The sequence below is a fragment of the Phragmites australis genome, chromosome 1, assembly GCF_958298935.1.
Source record: "Phragmites australis chromosome 1, lpPhrAust1.1, whole genome shotgun sequence".
NCBI lineage: Eukaryota > Viridiplantae > Streptophyta > Magnoliopsida > Poales > Poaceae > Phragmites > Phragmites australis.
This window is the reverse complement of record NC_084921.1, coordinates 51619271-51646661: the sequence shown is the minus strand read 5'-3', so window position 1 is coordinate 51646661 and position 27391 is coordinate 51619271. Positions and strand designations below refer to the sequence as shown.

At 47.8% G+C, this 27391-nt stretch overlaps 2 protein-coding genes across 6 annotated transcripts; one reads left to right on the top strand and one right to left on the bottom strand.

Moving 5' to 3' along the window:
- Positions 1 to 78: 78 nt before the first annotated feature.
- Positions 79 to 27044, bottom strand: LOC133926166 (protein root UVB sensitive 6-like). 4 transcript variants are annotated; one of them, XR_009911059.1, is made up of 14 exons: positions 26676 to 27044; positions 25789 to 25887; positions 25585 to 25698; positions 25188 to 25259; positions 24983 to 25093; positions 24766 to 24885; positions 24424 to 24525; positions 24242 to 24314; positions 23827 to 23907; positions 23678 to 23742; positions 23444 to 23545; positions 23158 to 23355; positions 22787 to 23044; positions 79 to 343 (listed from the first exon to the last, which is right to left on the bottom strand). XR_009911059.1 is itself a non-coding variant. In XM_062371964.1 (13 exons), exons 1-13 carry the CDS (start codon positions 26991 to 26993, stop codon positions 22976 to 22978), a joined length of 1524 nt encoding a protein of 507 aa, XP_062227948.1. In that variant the 5' UTR covers positions 26994 to 27044; the 3' UTR covers positions 22343 to 22975. The 4 variants fall into 4 exon arrangements, 1 of the variants encoding a protein (XP_062227948.1); XR_009911061.1 differs by lacking the exon at positions 79 to 343 and adding an exon at positions 20110 to 20248; XR_009911058.1 differs by lacking the exon at positions 79 to 343 and adding an exon at positions 22343 to 22693.
- LOC133926187 (PHD finger protein ALFIN-LIKE 6) lies at positions 12337 to 16702 on the top strand. Of its 2 annotated transcripts, none has more exons than XM_062371989.1 (5): positions 12337 to 12596; positions 12687 to 12719; positions 13601 to 13829; positions 15998 to 16127; positions 16200 to 16702. In XM_062371989.1, the coding sequence occupies exons 1-5, from the start codon at positions 12494 to 12496 to the stop codon at positions 16467 to 16469; spliced, it is 765 nt and encodes a 254-aa protein (XP_062227973.1). In that variant the 5' UTR covers positions 12337 to 12493; the 3' UTR covers positions 16470 to 16702. The 2 variants fall into 2 exon arrangements, with proteins under 2 accessions (XP_062227973.1, XP_062227965.1); XM_062371981.1 differs by having other exon boundaries at positions 12344 to 12596; positions 16197 to 16702.
- Positions 27045 to 27391: the final 347 nt, after the last annotated feature.

Genomic DNA, 27391 nt, shown 5'->3' with positions numbered 1-27391 from the left:
ATCTTCCCGAACAACAATCCTCCATAAGCTTTTCTGTGAAATAATATATGGGCAAAAGTATTGAAACACACAAGACCATCCTGCGAATCAAATAACTTGTTTATAACTTCGTACGTCATTAAGACAGGGGTACATCAAAACATGTCTCCAGAAGCTAGAGGAAATAATGACCAAACACGTTCAAGTGCCATATTATTCATGGTTCCAAAAATAACTGATTACATTGTTTTGATCTCTAAAATACATAAAAGGACAGCGGCAGTTGTTCAAGTCGTGGACGTGGGCTTGGACACTAGCAATCGTTCCTCCGACGCGACTAGCGACGAAGCAACAAATTATTTATCTGAAAAGAGATAGAAAATACAGCATGAGATTTACAACTCTCTATGATCAAAATTCACAAAACAATCACAAATTTGATTTCTATTCATATATATACTTGCGTTACGGAAGTGTGCCCTTTCTAGGGCAATTACGTTTATCATGTAGCACCAACTTTTTGCATGACCCACATAAGCATGGAACCCTCGCTCTCATTTTTCTTTTTCATATCTACCTCCTCCTTCTTATCGCCCCCACCCTTATCAAGTGTCTCCTTCTCTTGACTCTTCCCCTTAGAGTGTAACTCGTTTGGCGGCAATGTAGTGATTTGGGAAGGAATGGAACACTCAATGAAACGTTTAATCTCTCCAACTCTACTTTGTCGATTGATAGGAAGCTCTTGTTTTATTTCGTCCACAAACTTCTGAAATTTCCTTTTAACAATGTGCGTGGTGTCCATTGAACTTCCAGCTGGTTGAAAGATGTCTTCCATTTCCTTTCACATCAAGATTGACTTATCTTACCTTGGGGTTGTCATCAGTTATGGAAGATATTTTGAAATTACCCTCTTTCTTCTTGCTATCAACAATACAATGATCTCCGGCAGTTAGCACCTCCTTTTGGAATTCCAAAAATATATCATATGTTAGCACTTCACTTTCATACTTCTCAATTGGCCATTCTGTCTTCAATACAGGCTCTATATAGAGGCTATCATTGTCTTCTGTTAACTCGTTTTCTCGCTGTTCTTCAACCGCAGTGTCGAATTGAACCCAGAACTCGACCAAACTATGCTTGAAACCAATGAAACATTTGAAAAAAGAATTAGCACTCTCAGACCTTGAAGTTGTTCTAAGAATTCCAGCCAAAAATATATCCCTGAAGTAAGTTGGTATCCAAGATGCACGAATGTGATATCGGTTAGCCAACCATTCACTGCCTTCTAATCCAAAATATTTAATAAATTTACCCCATTCTAACTCAAACTCATCTGTAGTTTCAGAGGAATATACACAATGGTTCATACGCTCATAAAACTCTTTGTTTTCCCTGACGGGTGAACTAACCTTGTTCGGAAGCTTTATCAAAATGTGCCACATGCATAATCTAAGCATGCTACTGGGAACACTTTGGTGATGACCGCCTTCATGCTGACATCTTCATTGGTTATGATTAGTCTAGGTGCAGTTCCTCTCATTGCTTTCAAGAATGTATTGAACAACCATATGTAGGATTCTATTGTCTCATCAAAAATCAATGCAGCCTCCAACAATACACAACCGCTATGGTGGTTAACTCCCGTGAATGGTGTAAACTTCATGTCATACTCATTGGTATTATATGTATAATCAAATGAGAGCATTTCTCTAAAATGTGCGTAGTTCTTCCAGTAAGTAGTATTTGCCCAAAAGACGTGTTCTTGAAAGTGCATCTAGACCCCCTAAGTGGGTTTTGGCTTATTGATAACAAATGATTAAGAGACTAATGGTTTGCTGAGTTTATGAACAGGTTTTAAGTTTTATTGGTTAAGATAAGGGTTGTTGACGTCTCTCAAAAAGAAAAGAGAAGCAGCATATAGTTATTCAATAGGTTTTATTTTATTTTATTTTGAATTTGAGTTGAGGATAGCCGTACTATCAAGAGGGATACATGTTGATATTTTTGAAGATGTCTCAGTGCTCAAAATATCTTTTTAGGACTAAAAGATGAAAGACACAATCACTCACGGACATCGAAAAATAGTTTTTGTTGTCTAAGTCCGGAGTCTCCGGGTGAACTTGGATACTCCGGACTCTGTCCAGTTGGCCGGAGTCTCTGAGTGAGACTCCGTCAAAGAGTCTCGATTTGAGTCTAAAAAACTCAACCCGGAGTCTCCAGGTTAGCTCGGATACTCCGGGGTTTTGTTTGTGGCCGGAGCATTCGAGTAAGACTCCGTCAACAAGTCTCGGGTAAAGCTTTGTGTGCTCAAACTAAAGTCTCCGGGTTGATCTGGATACTCCGGTGTTCTAGTTGTGATTGAAGTCTCCGAGTGAGACACCGCCAACGAATCTCGGGTCGAGTGGGTCAAGATCGGCCCATTGCCATTGCTCACAGCCGAGTGGGGCAACACCGGCCCATTGCAGCCCAGCTCCTAGGCAATAATTCAATTGTTATGGACCAGCCGCTACCAGAAAGTTAATGGCTATAGACCGGCCATAATTCAATTGTTCAATTACATATACCAACTGGACAATAATCCATTTTCGATGGAACTCGGTCTCCAATAGATAACTCGTCCTCGTCATTCCTTGTTATATGTTTCAAATGCTAAATATAGCAAACCTCTTGTACTTTGGCTTGTCGATGATTTATGTTGATCTCTATGATTACAACCTAGTCTTTTCGAAGATCAGTGCCGCAGATCTTTTATCTGAAGAATATAGGAATTTCAAGCTTCTCAAAATGTGAAGCTCCCTTGGCGTCGTTGTAGATTGTAGAAGCAATAGCGTTACACACTCTCTCTCTCTCTCTCTCTCTTAGAGCAGCAATAGCAGTTCCTTCTAACTTCCAAGTACATATATTATATTTTTATTGAGTGTTAAAAGGAGCGACTATATTTATTTTTAAGGTTACAAAATTATTATATTAATTAAAAAAATGATATGAATCACTTATTATTATGAAAATCTAACAGCCTATATTAAACAAAAATCTATATCAAATATGATTAATAAATAGCTAAATTCAAAATAAAAATTGTAGAAAACTAGCCGTTTGATTTTTTATAGTTTGAGAAGCAAAAATATCTAAATAAAAAGTATAAATATAATAAAATTAATAATAAAAAGAGATTAATTTTTAATCAAATATTATTATAATAAAATATTATAGCGAGCCTAGCCATGCTATTAATGTGGATCACCTTGCTAGTCTTTTTAAAGAAGCTCTGAACTATTAACTGGTGTATACTTAAAATCTCGAACTATAAAATCAGGTATTATAGACCTTAAATTTTGTAAAATTGTTTACTTAATCCTTTATCTTGGTTTTTAAGGCTATTTTCGCCTCGCTGGCATCCACCCTAGCACTGGTTTTGCCCCATAGGTTGGACACCATTTTGACTTCGGTAAAAGATTGGTCGGATTGTGTTGACCGCGACAACGACAACATCGCCGGCGGCGAATGGTGCAATAGCTCGGTCCATGAGTAGCACTAGTAGATCCAACACTATACGCAGAGTCGAGTAATAGGACATGCAGTATATGGCAACCACCAGAGTGTGGGCAACGGCGGCCATGGCAACATGATGGCTTAGAGCTCCAGTGACGTTGTGGATTTGGCCAAGAGGAGGGGAGAAAGGACGTTAGGGAGCCTTACCTCACTGTGAGGGTTCGGTTTGGGGCGTCCTTGGCTAGAGGGGGTGACCAGAGTGACTAAGCGTCGGTGGCAGCTCGTCACGGTGGTGGTGGTGGAGCTCAGCTCGAAGAAAACTCCCAACGACCGCGTCCTTGTGCTCGGCTTGAAGGACCTCAGTGCAGCGCTAGATCTACGGAAACCACGCTCGGATGGCTCAAATTTGGCTGGTGGGCAATGGATTTTGGCCGGCGGCATCACTGCTCCACGCTCTGTTCTTGCTTGGCTCAGCAGTAGGAACAAGGAGATGGAGGCGGGGAGCAGATGGGCGATGTCGGTGTATCAGGAATCGGGGTCCCTGGGTCCCGAGGCCAGGCTAGCCGTCCGCCACGTGTCACCATCCTGCGAGGTCCCTCCTACAGGATGAGGAAAATCTAACTTCCAGGAGAAGGTGCTCGGGGTCACAGCCTCTGTTCCTCGAGCACCCCAGTTCCCCGATAGCCCGTAGAGTCCAAGTACCGGGAAGAAAGTGCTCGGGGAGGTGCCCGTTCGCCCCCGAGTACCCTAATCCCCCGATGGTCAGAAGAGCTAAGTGCTCGGGAGAGAGTGCTCGGGGCTGCACGTGGGAGCCCCCGAGCGCCCGGTTCCCCGAGGGTCAGTACAAGAGTGCTCGGGAGAGAGTGCTCGGGGCTTCACGTGGCAGCCCCCGAGCACTCGGTTCCCCGAAGGTTCGTGCGAGAGCACCTGATGCCCCGACGACCCAGAAGGGCCCCCGAGGGGCCCGCCGACGAGGTGTCAACCAGTCAGAGGTCCAAGGCCGCATTTAATGTGCATGCGCAGCCTGACATCCTGACGTCCTGACATCCCCAACTGCTCCCGCCGCAGTGTCAGTCCCTGCCATGCTTTGGCAGAGGGGCGTGGGGCCATTAATTGCACGGGTCCCGTCCCGTATCATCCGGTGTATCTCGGGATAACGTTGTCACGATCAAAGCGTTCCGCCGGCCACCCTGCCCTGGCAGGGGAACAAGACAGGGTGGGCGCGCCGGGTGCCTCTGTGGCTGCTCGGCGGGCCCTCCCAACGGCGCCCGGCGCCAGGGCGTCCACAGTGGCGGGTGGTCGGACGCGCGCCGCGTTTTTCCACCGCCCCTGTCACTTCGCCCAGAGGAAACGATGACGCCTTTCTCAGTCGTGGCGCCTTGGAACATGTGCCCCTTCTTTCCCATTTGGGGTATGTCGTGGCCGGCGAGTGCATAAAAGAATGGGCATACAGAAAGAAGAGCACGACCGAAAATATCACGGAGAAAGACAAAGAACACCGCAAGAAAGCTTGAGCAGAGCTAGAACAAGGGAGCCTCAAGCTCTTAGCCATACAATATATTCTTGTAACCAGACATATCCCTGAGGGATCCCCCTCAGGGAAGGATATTGCATCCACACAGGAGTAGGGTATTACACCCCCGTGAGGCCCGAACCTATCTAAACCCCGGTGCATTTATTTCTCCCTGCACTAGGTCGATCATCCCCCACCACCGGCCGTTGCATTTATTTTCACTTCCATTTATTTCTCCGACGAACTCATTCAGGATCATCTCCCGGCCGAATCTCTAAAAAGGGGTCTCTCGGGATCCTTGCGACAGGAGTTCACCCTCCGACAGCTGGCGCGCCAGGTAGGGGGGAACATCCCTGAATCTGCATGTGCGGTTTTTCCCTCTCAAGGGGATCAAGGCGCTGGGCCCAGCAGGGCCGCCGCCGCCGCCGCCGGTGCCCCCTCCGACCCCCAGCAGGTGGTCGAAATCCTAGCCGCCAGGTCCGCCTCTGGGCAGCGCCGGGTGCCACTTCGGCGTAGACTCGCCTTTAGCGAGGCCAGCCCGGGGAGCGCGCTGCTTGCGGCGCATGCTCTCCTCAGGCATCCGCCCGTCCAGGCAACGCCGAACACTCCAGAAGGCCGGTGGATCCAAGATGTCGTCGCCCTGGTCGGCACTGCTCGCCGCCAGGTGCTGGCCGGGAGTTCTCGTGCCACCACCCAGCGCGGCGCTGTCGGAACCGGCTCATCAACGGGCAACGTTCGCGCGGGCCGGGGGGCCTCCAGGCGGAGCGCCATCCCCCTAGCCGTGTCTGAAGCCCGGGACCTCCGCTTGCGTCTCAACGAAAAGAGGGGCCACGAGGATGCGCGCGTCACTCTCGAGCGCCAGCGGGAAACCCAGCAGGAGGCCGAGGCGGAGGATCAGGCTTCCTCTTTCCCAGCCCACGATCACCGGGAGTCCCCGGCTCGCCGGCATTCGCCACCAAGGACTCCCGCCCGCGCCACAGGGTACGGCACCGGTTGCCGTGCCTTTACCACTGAGCTCCGTCGGGTCAAGTGGCCCTCCAAGTTCCGCCCCGAGCTGCCGGAGAAGTACGACGGGTCCATCGACCCCGTCGAGTTCCTCCAAATCTACACTACGGCCGTTCAAGCGGACGGAGGCAGCGAAAAGGTGATGGCGAATTATTTTCATGTTGCCTTAAGGGGCTCTGCCCGTTCTTGGCTCATGAACTTACCCCCAGGGTCCATTAGCTCCTGGGATGACCTCTGCCACCAGTTTGTGGCTAATTTTCAGGGCACATTCACGCGCCCCGGTTTGGAGTGCGACCTCCATGCCGTCAAGCAACAGGAGGGGGAGACACTGCGGCGCTTTATTCAGCGCTTCAGCCAGGTCCGCAACACCATCCCGCGGGTGGCCCCCCACGCTGTCATCGTCGCCTTCCGGCAGGGCGTCCGCGACGAGCGAATGCTCGAAAAGCTAGGTACGCACGAATTCGAAACCACTGCGGAGCTCTTCGCACTGGCCGATAAGTGCGCCAAGGCGGCGGAGGCTCGGGCGTGGCATGCTCCACGCCCCACCGTAGACCAGCCAAGTTCTTCTCGTTCCGATAAGCGGGAAAAGAAGAAGAGAAGAAAGCGCGAGGCCGCTCCTGTCGAGCCGACCCAGGGCCCCGCCCATAGGCCGGCCCAAGAGCCTGACCGCCGGCAAGAGCGCCGGGCTGCCGCCGACAGACGGCCCGCGCCCGCAAGGGCCCCTCCTCGGGCCCCGGCACCCGCGAGGGCCCCGGCACCAGCTAGGGCACCGGCTCCCGCAACAGCACCGGCAACCGGTCGGGCTCCTGCTCCAGCGAGGGTCCCCGCTCCCGCGGGGCCCGAGCCACGCAAATGGTGCCCCATACACCAGACCAGATGGCACGATCTCACAGAGTGTCGTACGGTCAAAGGCCTCGTCGAGCAGCGCCAGAGAGAGCGCGATGAGTCCCGCGGGGGAGGCGACGCCCAGGCTGCCCCCGACAACGCCGAGCTTGGCTTTCAGGAGCCCGAGCATGCCGTCGCCTTCATCGACGAAGGCGCCTACACGCCTTCCTCGCGCCGTGGCATCAAGGTCATGCGGCGCGAGGTGTGCTCGGCAACCCCGAGCGAGGAGGCCGCCAGGCCCCTGAGGTGGTCGGACGCCCCGATCACGTTCAGCTTGGCCGATCACACCGCGAGTACTGCAGCCGTGGGGCGACTACCCCTGGTGGTGTCCCCCACCGTCTGCAATGTCAAGGTCGGCAGAGTGCTGATCAATGGTGGTGCAGGCCTCAACCTCCTCTCCAAGGAGGCTTTTGAAAAGCTACAGGTGTCCTCCAGGCGCCTAAAGCCGTCGCTCCCCTTCTACGGAGTGACACCCGGGCACTCCCTGCCCCTCGGGTAGGTTGAGCTACCCGTGACCTTTGGGAGTCGGGACAACTTCTGCACGGAGAACGTCCTCTTCGACGTCGCGAAGCTCCCCCTCCCCTACAACGCCATCCTCGGGCGTCCGGCGCTCGCCAAGTTCATGATTGCCGTGCATTATGCGTATCTCACGGTTAAGATGCCGGACCTAGCGGGCCCCATCTCCGTGACCGCCGACTCCTGCGGCGCCATCTCCTGCGCCGAGCAGTCGTACATGGCTCTGGTTTCAGCGCGGGCCGAAGTCGAAGGCTGCACAGGGGGCCCGGGACCCTCTTCATCCAAACCCCGAATCGCCGCTGACGCCTCTGTTCCTACGAAGGAGGTCGTGGTGGGCGAAGGTGCTACCCAGGTCGTCCGGATCGGCGGTGACCTGGGCAGCAAATAGGAAAGCACGCTCGTCGCCTTCCTCCGGGCTAACGCAGACGTGTTTGCCTGGCAACCGTCCGACATGCCCGGGATCCCTAGGGAGGTGATCGAGCATCACTTGGCGGTGCGCCCGGACGCCCGCCCGGTGAAGCAGAAGGTCCGGCGGCAGGCGCCTGAGCGCCAGGAGTTTATCCGGGAGCAGGTCCGCAAGCTCCTTGACGCCGGATTTATCCGAGAGGTCCTCCACCCCGACTGGCTGGCAAATCCAATCATCGTCCCGAAGGCCAACGGCAAGCTCCGCATGTGTGTGGACTACACCGACCTAAATAAGGCTTGCCCTAAAGATCCTTTTCCCTTACCTCGCATTGATCAAATTGTAGATGCAACTGCAGGATGCGATCTTTTATGCTTTTTAGATGCAAACTCTGGGTATCACCAAATCCGCATGGCCGTAGGGGACGAGGAAAAAACTGCTTTTACCACTCCGGTGGGGACTTACTGTTATATGTCAATGCCTTTTGGTTTGCGCAATGCTGGGTCCTCTTTCCAGCGCGCCATTCGCATTACCCTTGATTCACAGGTTGGCCGCAACGTCGAGGCTTACATCGACGATCTCGTGGTCAAATCCTGAGATCGCGCCACCCTGCTCAAGGACCTTGTCGAGACTTTCAACAGTCTCCGCACCACCCGCCTCAAGCTCAACCCTGAGAAGTGCGTCTTCGGGGTGCCGGCGGGCAAGCTCCTCGGTTTCTTGGTTTTCGACCGAGGAATCGAGGCCAATCCAGAGAAGATCTGGGCCATCGAGCTGATGCGACCCCCGGCTCAACTCAAAGAGGTCCAGCGTCTCGCCGGCTGCATGGCGGCCCTCGGGCGCTTCATCTCCAAGCTCGCGGAGTGAGGGCTCACTCTCTTCAAACTTCTGAAGAAGACCGGTCGTTTCGACTGGACACCAGAGGCCGAGCAGGCCTTCCGCGATCTGAAGAAGTACCTCACCTCGCCACCCGTGTTGGTGGCTCCCTCCGAAGGTGAGCCACTACTGCTCTACGTCTTGGCCACTCCTCAGGTCGTGAGCATGGTGCTGGTGGTGGAGCATGATGAGTGCGTAGGGCCAGGTGCTGGGTCCCAGCTCCCAGTGACCCCCGAGCACTCACCCGTCCTCACGGCTCCCTCCGAGCAAGGGGTCGAGCCCGAGCACTCTGCTCCTCCCGACCAGGGAGTCGAGCCCGAGCACCTGGCCAGCCCCGACCATGCCGCCGAGCCTGAGGGCTGTAGCAGCCCCTCGGGTAAAGCCGCCGTCCGGGCCTGCCGGGTACAGCAACCGGTGTACTTCGTCAGTGAAGTCCTCCGGGAGGCCAAAACAAGGTATCCCCAGGCTCAGAAGCTGCTCTACGTCGTGCTCGTCGCTTTCCGGAAGCTGCGCCACTACTTTCAGGCGCACAAGGTCTCGGTGGTTACCACGTATCCACTGGGACCCATTCTCCGGAACCGGGAAGGTACCGGGCGTGTTGTCAAGTGGGCGGTGGAGCTGGTGGAATTCGACCTGCACTTTGTCAGTCGCCAGGCGATCAAAAGCCAGGCGCTCTCCGACTTCGTGGCAGAGTGGACACCCGTTCCCGAGATCGTCCCAGAAGAGATCTCTGCGTATCCCGGGCACGACGCGCCCGGGTACTGGGTCATGCACTTCGACGGCTCCCTCTCGCTGAAAGGCGCGGGGGCCGGAGTGGTTCTCACCTCCCCAACGGGTGAAGAGCTCCGGTACGTCGTGCAGTTGCAGTTCCGCGCATCCAATAACATGGCGGAATATGAAGGTCTCATCGCCGGCCTCCGGGCTGCGGTGGGGCTCGGGATTCGTCGCCTCTTGGTCAAGGGGGATTCCCAACTGGTGGTTAACCAGGTATCCAAGGAGTACCAGTGCGCGGATCCTCAAATGGCGGCGTATGTGGCAGCGGTCAGGAAGCTGGAGAGGCGTTTCGATGGCCTGGAGTTGCGGTACATCCCTCGCCGCGACAACACTCTGGCCAACGAGCTCTCCCGCCTAGCCTCCTCCCGTGCGCGCGTCCCTGCCGGAGTCTTTGAAGAAGGACTCGCACGGCCTTCCGTCCTGCTGCCGAACAGGACGAAGGGGAAACCTCGAACTCAATTCAGGGGACCCTGGCGGCGCCCTCAGTGGGAAGCCCCGTCAGGGTGCCGCCGTCCGGCGAGTGCGCTGCACTCGCTGAATGTTCTCAAGATGCCTCGTGGATGTCTGACATCTGAGGGTACTTGAAGGAAAAGTCCCTTCCTGGGGATGAGGCGTCTGCCGAAAGAGTTGCTCGGCAGTCCAGACGCTATGCCATAGTAGATGGGGATCTCTACCGGCGTAGCGCAGGAGGTGTCCTCCTGAAATGCATCTCCCGGGCAGAAGGCGGAGATCTTCTCGCTGAGATCCACGAGGGCGAGTGTCACCATCCACTGGGCCCGGGGGCTATTGTCGGTGTATCAGGAATCGGGGGTCCCTGAGTCCTGAGGCCAGGCCAGCCGTCCGCCACGTGTCACCATCCTGCGAGGTCCCTCCTGCGGGATGAGGAAAATCTAACTTCCAGGAGAAGGTGCTCGTGGCCACAGCCTCTGGTCCCCGAGCACCCCAGTTCCCCGATAGCCCGCAGAGTCCAAGTACCGGGAAGAAAGTGCTCGGGGAGGTGCCCGTTCGCCCCCGAGTACCATAATCCCCCGATGGTCAGAAGAGCTAAGTGCTTGGGAGAGAGTGCTCGGGGCTGCACGTGGGAGCCCCCGAGCGCCCGGTTCCCCGAGGGTCAGTACAATAGTGCTCGGGAGAGAGTGCTCGGGGCTGTACGTGGCAGCCCCCGAGCACTCGGTTCCCCGAAGGTTCGTGCGAGAGCACCTGATGCCCCGACGACCCAGAAGGGCCCCCGAGGGGCCCGCCGACGAGGTGTCAACCAGTCAGAGGTCCAATGCCGCATTTAATGTGCATGCGCGGCCTGACATCCTGACGTCCTGACATCCCCAACTGCTCCCGCCGCAGTGTCAGTCCCTGCCATGCTTTGGCAGAGGGGCGTGGGGCCATTAATTGCACGGGTCCCGTCCCGTATCATCCGGTGTATCTCGGGATAACGTTGCCAGGATCAAAGCGTTCCGTCTGCCACCCTGCCCTGGCAGGGGAACAAGACAGGGTGGGCGCGCCGGGTGCCTCTGTGGCTGCTCGGCAGGCCCTCTCAACGGCGCCCGGCGCCAGGGCGTCCACAGTGGCGGGTGGTCGGACGCGCGCCGCGTTTTTCCACCGCCCCTGTCACTTCACCCAGAGGAAACGATGACGCCTTTCTCAGTCGTGGCGCCTTGGAACATGTGCCCCTTCTTTCCCATTTGGAGTATGTCGTGGCCGGCGAGTGCATAAAAGGATGGGCATACAGAAAGAAGAGCACGATCGAAAACATCACGGAGAAAGACGAAGAACACCGCAAGCAAGCTTGAGCAGAGCTAGAACAAGGGAGCCTCAAGCTCTTAGCCATACAATATATTCTTGTAACCAGACATATCCCTGAGGGATCCCCCTCAGGGAAGGATATTGCATCCACACATGAGTAGGGTATTACGCCCCCGTGCGGCCCGAACCTGTCTAAACCCCGGTGCATTTATTTCTCCCTGCACTAGGTCGATCATCCCCCACCACCGGCCGTTGCATTTATTTCTACTTCCATTTATTTCTCCGACGAACTCATTCAGGATCATCCCCCGGCCGAATCTCTAAAAAGGGGTTTCTCGGGATCCCTGCGACAGGAGTTCACCCTCCGACAGGCGAGGTTGGAGCGGAGCTCCCTAGGCCAGTTGGAGCAGTTGGGTGACGTCAGGGTGATGTGGTTGTCTCTACAGCGATGAAGCTATTGCTGCTATCTATGGTGGAGCCGAGAGCCCGAGAGGGAGAAGTGAGGGAAAGGAGAGAACAGGAAGAGGATAAGGTTGACTACCCCTTGACATGGAGTCAACGACATCAGCTAGCACTGCAAGGAGGCAAGGAGTGAGCAACTCATGGTGCTTGATGGTGTCAAGTTTAGACAAAGCCTGTGTGGCCGTGTGGCCAAGTCTTTCTGCGTGCGGTCGGGAGGTTGAATAAGCTAATTAGCTACTAGTTGTTGTATTTGTGTATGTATATATTCATTTTTTTATTTGATTCTCTAAGTTTTCTGTCCAGTCTATATGACAAAATCAGTGCCAATGTGAATACCAGCAAGGTGAAAAATACCTTAGAAACTAGGTTAAAGTTTAAGTAAATGGTTTTTTAAAGTTTATGTTTATAATATTTATTTTTATAGTTTGAGATTTTAAGTATACACCGGTCTATAGTTTATAGTGTAACGTAGACTTTTTAATTTTTTTTAAAAAAGAAAACGAGAGGAAACCCTCCTAGTCCACGATGGACCGGTTCTACCGCCGGTAAACAAACACGACACGACACGACGAGGAGGACGGCAGCGAGGTTCGCCTCCGAATCGAGCACCACTGCACCAACACACGTATCAAATAAACCGGGCCCAAATCCTCGCCGAAAGGCCCAGGAAATTCTCCGCAAATATAAACCCACTCCTCCACCTCCGCCCTCCACTCCTTCCTCCTCGCAGGTTGCCCATCCCGCCGCGCCCGCGCCCGCGCCCTCGTGTCGTCGCTGGGCCCGCCCCGCCCCGCCCCGCGCCCCCGAGCCCTAGCCCTAGCCTCCGCCATTACCCCGCGCCGCGCGCCCCGATGGAAGGCGGCTCGGGGGCGGCGTACGCCGCGCGCACCGCGGAGGAGGTCTTCCGCGACTACCGCGGCCGCCGCGCCGGCATGATCAGGGCCCTCACCACCGGTACGCGCGCCTCGCCTTCGCCCGCCACCCGATTGATTTCGCACGGCTGCGTGGATTCGTGTGATTGAGGTGTTTTCTTATGCTGTGCAGATGTGGACAAGTTCTTCAAGCTCTGCGATCCCGGTGAGTGCGCTCGATCTCTTCCGGTTCCTCGTCCGGGATGGGGATTGGTAGCGGAGGAGGTTTTCGAGGTTTTGCTGCTTGGGTTCGGTTGCCTTGGTGGGAGATTGGAAGCTAAATTTGGAGAATTTTTCTCTCTATCTCCTCTATCCCCCCTCGCTCTATACGCTTGAAATTTTAATTATTGGTGGTCTTTTAGCTTTCGTTAGTGCTGTGCTGGATTGTAGCTGTTGGGTTTTGGTAAGAGATTGGGAGTCGATATGACAGTTTTGTCGAGAAAAAAATGTTTTGGTTGATCGGAACTGTGGAATTAGGGGAAGACCTTCTTTTTCTTTTAGGCTGTTAGCACTACGGGTGTTGCATCAACCATGCATTGGTATTTGGTAGCTTAAATGGACGATGTTACAGCAGACTGCAAGATATTCTAGGCTAATTGATGCCAGGGATTATCGACTGACTGACTGTTGTTTGCGTGGGTGTCTATGTGTCTGCATGCTAGTGTGTGCTGTCTGTTGGTTTAGATGCTCGTTGTTGTTGGCGCAGCCAATTATGTGGAGTCAGTGACATAATGTGGACACGCATACTGAATCAGCAAATCTTCCTTCAATGCATTGATATCACTATACGAGTGGCTGTAATACGTGGTTGCTTTCGCTGCTTGCCCGGTCCATATATTCAATGTGAGGTTTTGGTTGCTTCTCATATTAAATATTACGACTTGGTCTGCAGTGCCTTCTGCTTCAGCCTTGCACCCTGGCGAGCAACAGTGCATAGTAGGAGTGTAGAACCAACTTCTAAGATTTCGACACTGGAGTTGTGACTATGATTACTCATCTACTATGTAGGACCTTGTTATGGCTACTAATTCCATTGGTTTTGAACAGAAAAGGAGAACTTGTGCCTTTATGGGTATCCTAATGAGACGTGGGAGGTGACCTTGCCAGCTGAGGAAGTACCCCCAGAGATTCCTGAACCAGCATTAGGAATCAACTTCGCTAAGGATGGCATGAATGAGAAGGACTGGTTGGCGCTAGTTGCAGTTCACAGTGATTCCTGGTTACTATCTGTTGCATTCTACTTTGGAGCCCGGTTCGGGTTTGACAAAGAAGCTAGGTAACTGTTCTGCTATGATTGAACCATGCAGTTTCCATAATTACTTATTATTCTATGGTCCTTTTTTCCCCTTCATATTTTTATTTGAATTTGGCATAGCATAAAAGTACGGATGCAAATGTACAGATCTGTTAGGTTACCATTTCCTAGATGCACCTTTTAATTCATTAAATATGGAAAAAGACATCCACCTAAGTTTGGGAGCAAATGCTTTTACTCGAGATTTGGTCAGTTCCTTGCTGCTTCCATGCAGTAGTTTCTACAATCTGAACTCTGAATAGCAGGAACTATATGTTGTTAAATGTTGGGATTGTAAATGAAATATGTCCTGTGCATATTTTCTTATTGTTAAATGTGTAAAGAAATGGAATTGTATTTGTGTACTATGCAATTTAAGCTAGTGAGAAATATCATACCTACATATCATTATAGTATCAATGTGAAATTTGAACCAGTGGTTGTTATATCCGATGTTCATTTTACAATTTTCCCTTCACAGTTAGGAATCAGAATTCCTCTGCTACAATGCAAATAGGAGGGTCTGAGATTTTGAAAATATCATTTCACCGTAAAATGCAATTTAGTATGCTTTCTATCATACAGTATGGGTTTCAGTTGCAATCATTTCACCTAGTTTTCATGGATAGCAAGTAGGATATGGGAACCATCTTATAGCATAGTTTTGCCACCTTTGTTTCCCTATCAATCACACCTAAATGTTGTAATGTAGATTGTGTACCTTATGTATCTTGAACTCATATCCAGTTCTGTCTTTCATATATAATGCGAGGCAGAAGGCTAAACAGAGCATCCATATAGCAGAATTTGCATTTGCCTGCTCTTCCTAATGTCACAAACATCATAAATTGAAATTTAAAACATCACTTTATCACCATATAAAGTATATCAGCCTTTATTTAGTGGTTGCCAAATATCAAAAGGAGAACAAAGCTACATGGGATATATATGCTGCATGCCTGCATGGATGGATGGTGCTAATGTTGATTAGCATGCTATTAATACTAGGTATACCTTTTGTTAACTTCACTGAAATCAGCGTTGTATGAAGTTCTACGATTGCCACCTTAAGTTCTCATCCTCGTCGTATTATACTGGACCCGCTTACTCTTTTGAACATGTGATATCGGTATTTAGTATTTACTATGGCCTGGTAAGCCAAGTTTAAGAATGCACCTCCGTATTGCTGTTTGAAAGATGAATTTATTTAAGGAAGTGGATTTGTTACTACTCAAGAGTAGTTACTGCAGTAATTTTGTTCATTTTGTAATAGCATAATGGCATCTAGGTACGACTTGGTGTACATTTAAAGATACTTGGATACATTTTGCAAAAATAAATTGTAGAAACTATGTCAGACACATAAAACAGTGTACACCACATTGTAGGAAGGTGTGCATCATCTTGTTACTCTAGAATTAACTTAGTTGACTGTAGGAACCACTTGTCTAGTAACTAACTTTCCTTTTTAAAATCACTGAAACGTTACTGCAGTATTTGGGTGAATGATATATGTTGTCTAACATTCATCCCCCTTCATTTGTTCTCTCATCTTCTTTCATAAAGGGTTTGCTGTTTTGCTTTCTCCCTTCTCCTTCAGTTTTGCTTCCAGTTGTATCTCATTCTGTCCAATTAACTGGTCTCTTATCGTGTCCAGATGTCATAATGTCATATGGTGTGTGTGTGTGTTTGCTATTTGAGAATAACAACATTAATTCTAAATATGATCACATAGGACAACAGCAGAACAACAAAAGAGAGCATTTTTCTAATTGGCTGTCAGAATTCTTTATATCCTTCCTAAGGAGAAGATCCAGGGTTACAGTCATACAGTGTGATATGAACATGGGTCGTACATGAAATTGCTAGGGTTTGATGGGAATATAGACATACTAGATTCTCTCCACTCCAATGGAGCAGTGTGTCTTTCCCAAAGTGCTGTTTCTTTCCTGCTGCAGGGGAGTATCTGCTACTTTGCAATGGATCTACAACCTTATTTGGACTGGACTCTTGTAGACTTTGACATGTTTAAAATTTCTTTTCTATTTGTTACAAAGAGCCAGTTTTAGTCACTAGTTTTTTTTATCCTTGGTCAGGCTTGTCTACCTTCCAAAGTTGCATTTTCATGATACTTAATTATTCTTATGTAGGAAGCGACTCTTCAACATGATAAACAACTTGCCTACGATATTTGAGGTAGTGACAGGAAATGCCAAGAAACAGACAAAGGAGAAGACACCTAATAGTAGCAGCAAAAGCAACAAACCTAGTACAAAAGTGGTAAGTGTTATGCCTTTCCTGTTGCCATCCAACCTGAATTCCCGCTGATAACACGACTTCTGTCTGCAGCAGTCAAGAGCTGAGTCTCGTTCAAAGGCTAAGGTTTCAACCCCCAAAGATGAAGAAGAGAGCGGTGACGACCATGGGGATGAGGAGGAAGAGCGTGACAACACTCTTTGTGGAACTTGCGGAACTAATGATGGCAAGGACGAATTCTGGATCTGCTGTGATAACTGCGAGAGGTGGTACCATGGAAAGTGCGTCAAGATTACGCCGGCTCGAGCTGAGCATATCAAGCAGTACAAGTGCCCAGATTGCAGCAACAAGAGGGCCAGGGCGTGAGTAACAACGCATTGACGAGCTTGTTAGGAGGAAACCATCTCCAGGTGTCAAGATCCCTAGATATGGCGTAGTTTTCTAGTTTGTAATCTTGCGTTTTTATTTGTGGTTATATCTGTTGATTAGTTGTCCGACCTAGTTGTGTTTAAAACTTAACATGTATCGTGTGTTGACGTCGGCATTCCTAGTCTGTAAACGTTGTCACTGAAGGTACTTCCCAACTGACCAGGTGTTCATTCTTCGTGTTTTCACATCGTGCGACCATTTGTTGATTCGCACACAGGCGAATCAACAAGGCCCGGCGGCCGCATCCGCAGCTCTGCGAGTTTGGCCCGTTCCTCTCGTGCACGCGCGTGTGGTGGGCGGCACCCGGCGCTTTAGCTCTCGCCGCTCCAACCTTCAACGGTTGGACGGATTTGCCGGTTGGGACCGGATATTAGATCGTTCACAACCATTTTCTTTTTATTTTGTTCTCTTTCTAATTTTTTTTCATTCTTTTTATTTTTTCTTATCCTCAATAACTTCTCTCCGAATGGATTTTTAAAGAGAAATGAGAGAATATTGTCTTAGAGGGAATGATTTTGAAATTTTTTTTTTGAATGAAACCATAAAGAGAAATCACTAAAGTATTGAAGAGAATAAAAATATCTTTTAAAAAAAATTGGATGTAAAGAGAATACATTGAGCATACTCTTAGAGCGTGTTTGGTTTGGCGCACCGGCGGATGCACGCACCGGTGGATGTAGGCACCGGCGTATACGCTCCGCGAGCTGCGCGTTTGGATGGTGTGACGAGCTATGCGAGGCTGCACCCGCTCGTGCAATTATACGGCCGGCCGCTACATCAGCGCATGTGCTGGAAATGGCCGTAGGTCGCATGCAGGCCGGCCGGATGCAGCGGCCGACAGCTTGGATCCACTCGTCAGCGATAGCGAGCTCCCTCATGCAGCCTCAGATTCAGTCTAACAAACACAAATTTAAATTCAATCTACATCCGCTCATCCAACCAACCAAACACATTTTTTTTTCAGAATACGGATCCTCTCAGACTACTTCCCCTCATCTAAGATATACGATGCAGCTCTATAAAACCTCGTGCGGGCAACCAAAAACACCCTTACCCCCACGCGAAGTCGCGACTCCGCTCCCGATTAAAAAAAAAATCCCACAACATTTGCCGAGATCCCCCACGCGGGCCGTGCTCTCCGCGCCGCCGAAGAAATGGACAGCCCAAGACATAATGCCCACGTATGGAAACAGGCCTCCTTCTGTTCTTCGTCCGGGCCAAGCCCATCGAAATTGGTGAAAGACAGTTTTTTTCTATATTTCTTAAATAGAAAAAATAAAAAAATAAACGTCTGTTTTGGAAATTACACACCTATACTATTGTGGCCGTTTGAAAGACATGTGTCTAAGCTCTTCTAAAGTGCAACAGGTAAAAAATACAATATTTTATTTAAAAAATTCAAAACATTATTAAAATAATCATAAATTTTTTTAAAATAATTTGATAGTGTAGAGGATATTATGATCTAGCTCTCTAAAATTTTTTAAACAGCTTTATTTTTTAAAATCTGTCATCCATTGAAAAGGTGCATGTCATTTTTAATGATAATAGTCTAGATGTGTCATTGTTTATTGTTTTTATGATAATAATCTAGATATGTGATTTTTTAAAGCGGACATATATTTTTACAAATTTTTATTTAAGAAATACGAAAATAAAAAAGGACATGAAAAACAATCAGAATCAGATCAGCCCAACCCCCTCACCTCGCTCCTCCGGTGACGCTCCGCTCACCGCCGCCCGCGCCGAAATGGCTCGAGCCCTGCTCCTCCGAATGACCCGCTCGCTACCCCCTTCTCCCCTCCTCTTCCACACGCGCCCCGCCGCGGCTCGTGCCGCAGCCGCTTCTCCGCCGCCACGCGCCCTCGCCGCTCCGCTTCCTCTCCTTCTCTCCCTCCTCGTCCATATCCAACAGCTCAGATGGTCCCAGCGCCGCCGGAAGCGGCAGCAAGGGGGAGGAGGGCGGCGGTAAGCTGGCCCAGCATCGCAACAAGCGCGAGTCCGCCGTCCGGCTGCGACACCTCCCCACCGGCATCATCGCACAGGTCGGCCTCCGTTCTCATGTCCTGCAACTCTTGCCGCTGTACAGGAACTTTGCCAACTGGTGATGTGGTAGCCTCCATCGTCCTGTTGAACCCAATCATATAATTCACCGGCTGCAATGCTCCGGCCAAACGCAACATATCCGATCAATGCAATCATCCGATCACTAGCCCATCCAACTTCAGATAAACTACTAAATGCCTAATTTTTTTACCAGATTTTCTTGTTTTCCTTCCTGCAGCCTGCAGCCATCCGTCTCTTTGCTTATGTGATACTCTTACATTAGAACTACCGAACTAGCTCTTTCCCTAACCTCTTTGAATGTTAATTTATTGCCATTGTGACTCCCGGCAGGCTGCGGAGGATCGGTCACAACATACAAATCGAGCATCCGCTTTGGCTCGGCTTCGGACCCTGATTGCTCTCAAAGATAAATGTGCTGTGCTCCAAGTTATGTTCCAATGTTGGATAAGCAACTGCTTAAATAGTTGAAGGAATATCCCAGATTACCCTTTAGTTCAAACACATTGGGAAACATAGTTTGTTAGCTGCAAACCTGCCCATGATAGTCCGCTGGACGCAAGTGCTCATAGCTAAGTACTGTTAAAGACACTGAACTTCCATGTTCAATTCTTGATCATTTACATCTTAATTATATCAGTTAGGAGGCCGATAAACCTTGAGGACTACACTCCACCAGTTGAGCAGTCACTGAAGAAGCAGCTGTTGGTATTCCTGCCTGTGTTAGGACTGAAGAAGCAGTCACTGAAATTGCTTATTTAGCTGGTGATCCAGTAGAGATTGATGAGAAATCTTTGAGGGGATCTGGACCAGTGAGGATAAAACTGTCTTGTAGAGATCCATTACAAATCAAAGGTGAAACTGAAGTTTTTATCAATGGGGAGGACCACAACATTTCTTGGTGGGTAGAGCCTGCTGGTAAAGACATCATCTCCTCTAGATACTTCATCATCCAAGTTTGATAGACATAAAGAAGATGATGAGGAAGATGATGGGGAAGATTCTGGGGGGCATCTGATGGTAGTCATGACTCGGGCTTTGCCAAACTCATGGGCTTACACCAGCAGGGAGGTGACTCAGAGCCAAAAAGTGGCGGTGGTCCTAGCAGTAATAGAGGTCAAAAGACTAGGAGTGATCTTGGGAATGAGGTGTTGGTGGAAGAGATGATTGAGTCACAAGGGACCCAAGTTGTGATTGATCATATTACATCCTAGGAAATTCAAGGTTTGACTGAGCACATTGCTTCCCAGGACACAACTACAGAGATGTCTGAATCCCAGGAGAATATCTTTCAGGGGGGCTGAGGAGGAAATAGAGGAAGATAATAGGGTCTATGGGGTAGATACTATGGAAAAGGAAAAAAAAGAAAAGAAATGCAACTGCTTGAAGCTAGAATTGAAGAAAGAGCTAATCAGGTGGCACCCCTGCTGAATCTTAATCCTATAAAGGATAATCAAGTGGTTCAACTAGACAAGGAAAGTGAGGTTCATGCAAAGGACCAAAGTAATCCAGATGGGGCAAAAGACTCAGTTCTATCTCCAAGTATGACAGTCCAGCACCATGATGAGGGTTTCATTGTAGTGGAATCAAAAACAAGAAAGGTCCAATAGTGGCAAAAAGGAAGAGTACAAGAATCCATGAAGATGGTGTCCCTGTACACATCAAAGCAGAAAATATCAAACAACAAAAGAATGACAAAGAATGATATCTCAGGTGATAAACATGTTTTTTTTCTTCTGTTTTTAATTCTTTTGATCCTCTTCATTTAGCTAGAGTAGCTTCTTCTTGCAAAATCAATGTTGGAGTTGACGAGACTGAGATTGTACATAATATCTCTACTCTTCAAGCAGCAGAAATGGCTAGAGCAACCTTAGAAGCTGCTAGAGTCGGACTAGAGGACTCTAAAAAACAATTAGTAAGTGTTGATGAGCCAGCTGTCACAAAGAGTGAAGCTGCTTTAGATGACTTGGCAAGGGGCTGTGAACCCCATCAGGGTGGAGATGTAGAGGAAAGTCCTGCTTCTGAGTCAGATTCTGGTAATACCAGGAAGAGCAGAAGAACTGTGAGCAAGATAATGGTGGTGGGGAGGAAAAAGTGTAAATCATGATAGTGCTTTTTTGGAATATTAGAGGTTTGGGGGGTAAGGGCAGGAAGAGACAACTTACAGAGTTAATATCTTCACATAGAGTGAATATTGTCTGTCTCCAAGAAACAATTAAATCTAATTTCACTATTAGAGAGCTATAAGAGTTAGTGAATGACCAACACTTTGCTTGGAATTGGACTCCAGCTCTAGGTCATTCTGGAGGGACTTCGATTGGTGTTAAACAGGGTGATTTAGATGCCATTGATATGGATAGTGGAGATTTTTTCTCTAGTATTACTGTTCATAGTAGAAGAAATAATTCTCAGTGGGAAGTTATTAATGTTTATGGCCCTGTACGATATGAGAGAAAACCTCTTCTTTTTCAGGAACTATACAGAAAAATCAGTCTCCCTGAGCATCCTTTGTTGTTAGGGGGCGGGGGGGGGGGGGGCGCTTCAACTTTATAAGATATGCTCATGAAAAAGTCTCTGACAATGATGCTACTTTAAGAGAGATGTACAGAGGTGGGAGTAAATTCATTTGGACCAATAAGCAGTCCAATCCTGTTAGATGTAACCTTGATATGATAGTCTTTACTAAAGATGGGTAGGATCAGTTGTATCCCCTAGCTTCTTGTAATGCTTTAACTAGAGTGGGTTCAGATCATAATCCCATTTTGGTGGATTCTGGTGAAGATAAGATGGACAAACATCACATCTTAGGTTTGAGAGTGCCTGGTTGACACAGGAAGGTTTTAAGGAGCAATTGATTCAGAAGATTCTAGATAGAGGTGAGTTAAATGCCCAGGATTATTAGAAAGTGGTGAAGAACAATTTGAGGAAATTCTGTAAAGGTTGGGAGACCAATTTAAGAGGTAATTTGAGGAAACAGAAGGATGACTTGCTCAGGAAGATTAAAGATCTAGATATGAAAGATGATGTTGAGGATCTGAGTCCAGAAGAGTGGAATAAGAGGTATCTTTTAGAGGAGGAATTAGAGAAGATCTACCTTTATGAAGAAATTTTATGGCAAGAAAGGTGTGGAGAAAAGTGGATTCTCAAAGCAGATACTAACACGAGGTATTTTCATGGGGTGGCTAATGGCAGAAAGATGAAGTGTACAATTTTCTCTTTAGAAGAGGGAGACAGAGAACTGACAAATCCCATAGAGCTGAAGGAACATATAGAAAAGTTCTATAAAAACCTTTTTGGCAGAGAAGAGAGGAGGCCTAACTCTTAGTGAGGATATTTAGAGTGAAACTAGGGCTCTGACAGAAGAGGAGGCAACTTCTCTTATACAACTTTTTACAAGTGAGGAAATTAATAATGCTTTAAAGTAAAATTGAATTAATAATAATTGAGATTTTCATTTTTTTCACGTACCAAGGTAATCAAATTTCTTTTTCACGTACGAGAGAGCTTAGGGAAGTCCACGTTGGCATACTAAAGTGGGTCTTCAAACGCAACCAGCGTCCAACTCGAAACCTGACTCGGACAATTCGATTTGCACATCTCGCCGTGCTTGTTACGAGCGGTGACGCGGTCCTCAGACCTCTCGCTGAGACTCGCAGCTGCTCACCGTTCAGAGCTCACCCACCACAAGAAATTGGTCGAAATAAAAATACCAACACTGCACTACTCTCTGTATCTACTGCACCACATTAACACGGAAAGAAGGATTGCAATTATTATACAGCAAGTATGTACACAGCAAGTCTTCACTGAGGAAAACTGGAATTTACGGACGAGCCTAAGGTAGTAAAGGAAGAGAGGATCAAGTCAGCTAAAAGAAACAACGCCAAAGACTCTCAAACATAAATACTCCGCAGCCGACCAACACGTAACACAGGTTACAGCAGGATGGCTACCCAAGTCGGATACACCGGCAAACATAAATACACGTCCCTAGTCTGTGCAGTTAGCAGTTTCAAGTCCCCCTCCTCGTTGACCGCCTTCGTCGTGAACCAGCATACCTCCCTCGTGCCCGTTTTATTGTTTTTCGTTCAGGCATTCTTCATGTCGATGTCAAGAAATTAAAACAGAAAACGCTCGGCAACCGACAGCACAGCGTAAAAAGGCCCAGATGCGAAAGAGGGGGAACTTACATATTGCAAAACTCTTGGTCTCCCAGGAATTTGGTAGCGTGAGATTGATTGAAGGTCCACTGATTCACATCTACTGCTGGGCGCCAACATATGTTAGTTCAGCTCCTACAGCTGAGCATCCCGTCTTGTCAGAAAGTTAAGTCTCACGAACATGAGATGGTATCATCTCGTTGATACAGAAACAGTATCTCATTGTGGTCTTCTCCCACACAATCGAGCCTTTCCAGGGTTGAGCAGTGATTCTGACATGATCCAACCCTGAGATACATAAAACAAATATGGTTGGTTATGTAACAAGTGTGTCACGATCGAAATTAACTCACACTTATACTGGAAAGAGGTGCATTTATCATGAAGACTGGGAGTGTTACCTGCTCTCTTGCTTTCTTCTTGAAAGTTCCATATGATGAGGAAACGATTTTGCAAGATTCAGCGATGTGCGCCAGGAAATCCATGTTTCTTGAGTACAGGTTTCCATAGTTATCTGATCGGTTGGAGTTCACCTGCTTCTGCTTCTGTTTCAGCATCCGAGCATGTGATGCATTTATGAAATGCAATAGCACATGAGCCTGTGCAGCAGAACACCATGTCTGAGTATACGATAAAGAAACCAAAACGCCCCTAGCTATTGCAATGGAGTGAGAAGCAAATGCTTACATGGAAAGCAGCTTTGAGAATGTCATCTGACTTTGCTTGGTCCTTGAGCAAAGCATATACCTTATCCTTTGTTGGGTTATATGTTACAATGTATCTCTCATCCTATAAATAAGATAGCAAATGTTGGTCACACCAAAAAAGTAAATTCAAAATGCAGAAAATACTTCATATATACAACAACGCGGGGTATTTTCTGGGTTTGTTTTTCAGTGCAGGTGGCCAGGGAGGGCGAACCTCAAACAGAGGCCTTATGGCAACAAATGAAGCAGGCTCTTGAAATGCTTCTCCAAATCGTGAACCTGAAAGAAAGTTGAATCAGACTATCAAACACTGTCCCACATGTCTCAAGAAAGGACCACAATCTGAATAACACTTGTACCAACCTATTGCAATTGGCTCATGCCGCCAAGGTGGATTAAATATTGTCTCCTGTGAGTTTCCTTCCTTCAAGGAGGGGATGGAACCTTTACCATAGAAAATTAAAGAAACAGCAATTAGACAGAGTTACAATCAAGCCAAGCGAAATGGGATTTCAAATTTTTCTAGTTAAAACTTCTAGAGCTTTAGAAAGGTCAAAAACGAGTTTTAAACTCAGAAATTTTGAGACTTGACTATCTTAAGCTCTTTGAACTCCCCTACTTTTTGTATTATATTAAGGTAATTTGTCTTCAATTTTGAATATTTTCATAAAGAAGTACTGCTTCAATGGTCCAATAAACAATTGAATATGAAGCGATTACAGGAACTTGTAGCACTTCCCAGAACAATTCGAACGTATATTTTTGGAGTCTGACCTACCAGTTTTAATAAAGGAATCCACTGCGACGGTAAACCTTGCTCTGTTTAGGGTATTCAGCACAACAGATCTCACCTGTTAATAAGCAATCAATCATAATTACAGAATTTTAGTCTTTCTTTTTGAACCAGAATTTTAGTCTTTTAGAAAACTGAAGCAATACACTAGAAGAATGAATGTGAACCTCATGATATGAACTCAGGAGGTATCCACAGGACAGTAAGGCAAACGAAGTCACCAATGATGGATTCCTTTTTGAGATAAAGATGCTCAGACCAGTGCCCAGCTACAGGTGAAATCAACAAAGAGAAGTCAGTGTAGCTGCTCAATCAAGCGAACAGACTAACATTCATAAGCAAGCAAAAGCCCTGCACATGCTGTATGTGTTGTAGTGAGGTGACAAGCCAAATGAAACTTAGACATGGTCAAATTTCTCTTTAAAAAAAAGGGTGTTTCAGCTGCATGTCCAATTGGCATGCCACCAAATAACAAAAAAGATGTAAAGGCAACACACGGTGATAATTACCAGATCTGCAATGTTCGCAACAGATTCGCCTTTAGCAGTGACATCTCCAATATTTTCCCCTCTTGCATATGCCTTGTAGATTGGAGTGCGAGTTGAGGTCGATGTAACAGCAGCTACATTCTAAATGTTGCATGAAGCAAAAAAGAATGTTCTTCATCAACACTTTTGAAACAGAGTAAGTCCAATTTACAATGGCTGGCGCTTGGTGAGAGCATACCTTTACAACATTTGCTACGCAAGCCATAGGCAAGAAAAATTGAGGGAATGCTGCAGTAGCTAATTCTATCCCAGCTCCTATCTCCAGAAAGAGATCACTAGAAAACCTCAGCTGCAGATGATTTTTGTTTCAGTTAGCCACGCACTTGGGACCAACAAATTGAAGTGGATACTGCAAAACTGAATGCATGCTTTCACATGTTTACCTGCTTTAGGTCGTAGTCAAACTTCTTTCCTTGACGGGCAAAAAGCATTTTTCCGACACGCCCAGCACCATCCTGAGGTAGAAGTGTAATCACAACTATATTACATTACAAGGCAGATCATGACATACACATGATTGCTAAATATTAAAGCTCGGTACAACAGAAGAACAGAGTATATGGCTACTGTCTTGAGTACATAAAATGACCAATGATTATTGAAGGGTAATACTTTACGGATTGTTTGCCCACTACATAGTAATTTCCTTTTGCTGACTTTCATTGTGGCCATGTTAGTGGATTAACTGTACTCTACATGAATTAAGACTTGGATACATTGTACAGGCTAATATGGTGAGAGAGAAAAAAGAGAGTTCTTGAATGGACATGATGTTTTTACCTTGAGGATCCAGTTGATAGCAATGGCACCTGGTGTTACCTTGTTTTGAGAGACTCCAACAGAGCTCAGCAATGTTCTTGTCGTAAACACCCCCATGGCTCCACCAAAGAAGTGCTAAATAGTGAAAAATACTATTAAACTTAGCTAAATTTATTTAAATTCAGCAGTGACAACTGACTAGTTAACATAAGTTCTACAATATACCTTCAGCGCCCTCCAGGTCATGTATGGGACGTATGAAGGTGTGACACTGTCTGGAAACCCTTCAGGCACAACATATGATCTTATGAATGTCATTATTTCCTGCATCCATATTCCACAGTATAATTATTTTTTAAGATGCCTTAATTATGATCATTTGGAATGAATGAGCCTAATTTTTCACACGGCACTTAACAACTTTCTGTAATAATGGAGAACCATATGCTCAAGGTGCAGCCGTGCAGCACAAATTAAATTCAAAACTTGAAACATAACTTAACACCAAATCAACAAAACTGATCGATCGAGCACAAGTTGATATCATATTAGGCTAGAAGTAATTTTCCCTACGCAGGACGCCAATTAATAAGGCTCCAATGAGACCAACATCCATCCTACTAATCTTCTACTTTTCCATCGGGACCTACACAGTGAGAGCAATCAATCTCACGTCTAATTCACCCAAGTGTCCAATTCTCTACGAATTTAGGTGAACCAACTAGAAATTGAAAGGGGAAAACTACCACGTGACTAAAACCACGAACGAAGTTACAGCCTCGGAATTCCCGATCAAGTCTAACTTTCCCTAATTTCATCTAAAGTTACCTCGAAAATATCGTGTTACTCCAATCAGAAAGTGTGCGTCCTATGAGAGGGGAAACACATCTATTCCCGACCATTATGAATCCCGATTAGATCAATATCCAAAATAAAATCCGCAAGTTGTTATGACTCATACACATCAATCCACCAAACAGACACCCCAACCGACCATCAAATTGCCCAAAAGCTGCTGGTAATTACATCTAATCAAACCTTAAAAACCGCAGCGCAGAACCGTAACAACACCGAATCTAAACCACAAGTCACAATTCCACCCAACTGCTCACCTCGGCGGGCGGAAGCGGCGACTGAAGCGGCACGGCCCTGATGGAGGGCCCCGCTGGGACTGCGGCCCCGCCCCCGCCCCTCCCCTTCCCGGCCCCGCCGCCCGCCACGTAGCTCCACCTCCTCCCGTCAACCTCCTCCAGGCACAGGAACCCCTCCACCGCCGCGGCGGGCGCCGCCCTCTCTGGAGCCGCCAGCGCCTCGGCGGGCGGCGTCGGGATCGTGGACCGCATGACATCGCGCACCGCAAGCTGCGCGTCGGGCGGCGGCAGCGTGATGGTCTGCGTGGCCGACCGCTTGAGCCCCACCTCCGGCGCCATGGCTGCTTCAGCGTCCGGCTGCGAGAGGTGGCTGACCTGGCAGTGGTTAGGGAGGGGGGGGGGGTGTTAAAAGGCGGGAGGACGCGAGCAATGCCAAGATGAAGAGGCGAGCGGCTAGAGAGCGGAAGGCCTATACATTACTACCTTCTTCGCAAAATGTAGGTGTATTTTTTTTTCTTTGAATTTGAATTTTGATTAAGATTATTCTCACAAAATATAATGTTTATATTATAAAATCTATATAGTGTGAAATTATTATAAATTATAAATCTTGCTGTATATTTAATTAAATTATATAAAATTTGATTTTTTAAAAAGAAATATGCTAACTATTTCTGAAAGAAGGAAGAGTACTACCAGCGCTATTAGGAATTGTTTGATGCATTTGCGCCCGGATC

Excerpts from the sequence above, each read along its gene's own strand:
- LOC133926187 (XM_062371981.1), top strand. The coding sequence starts at position 12,494 with ATGGAAGGCGGCTCGGGGGCGGCGTACGCCGCGCGCACCGCGGAGGAG. Across the intron at positions 12,597-12,686 it reads GATCAGGGCCCTCACCACCG|ATGTGGACAAGTTCTTCAAG; the intron begins GTACGCGCGCCT and ends TATGCTGTGCAG. Across the intron at positions 12,720-13,600 it reads CTTCAAGCTCTGCGATCCCG|AAAAGGAGAACTTGTGCCTT; the intron begins GTGAGTGCGCTC and ends GGTTTTGAACAG.
- LOC133926166 (XM_062371964.1), bottom strand. The coding sequence starts at position 26,993 with ATGGCGCCGGAGGTGGGGCTCAAGCGGTCGGCCACGCAGACCATCACG. Across the intron at positions 23,743-23,826 it reads GCATGAGCCAATTGCAATAG|GTTCACGATTTGGAGAAGCA; the intron begins GTTGGTACAAGT and ends ACTTTCTTTCAG. Across the intron at positions 23,045-23,157 it reads AGAAGAAAGCAAGAGAGCAG|GGTTGGATCATGTCAGAATC; the intron begins GTAACACTCCCA and ends TATGTATCTCAG.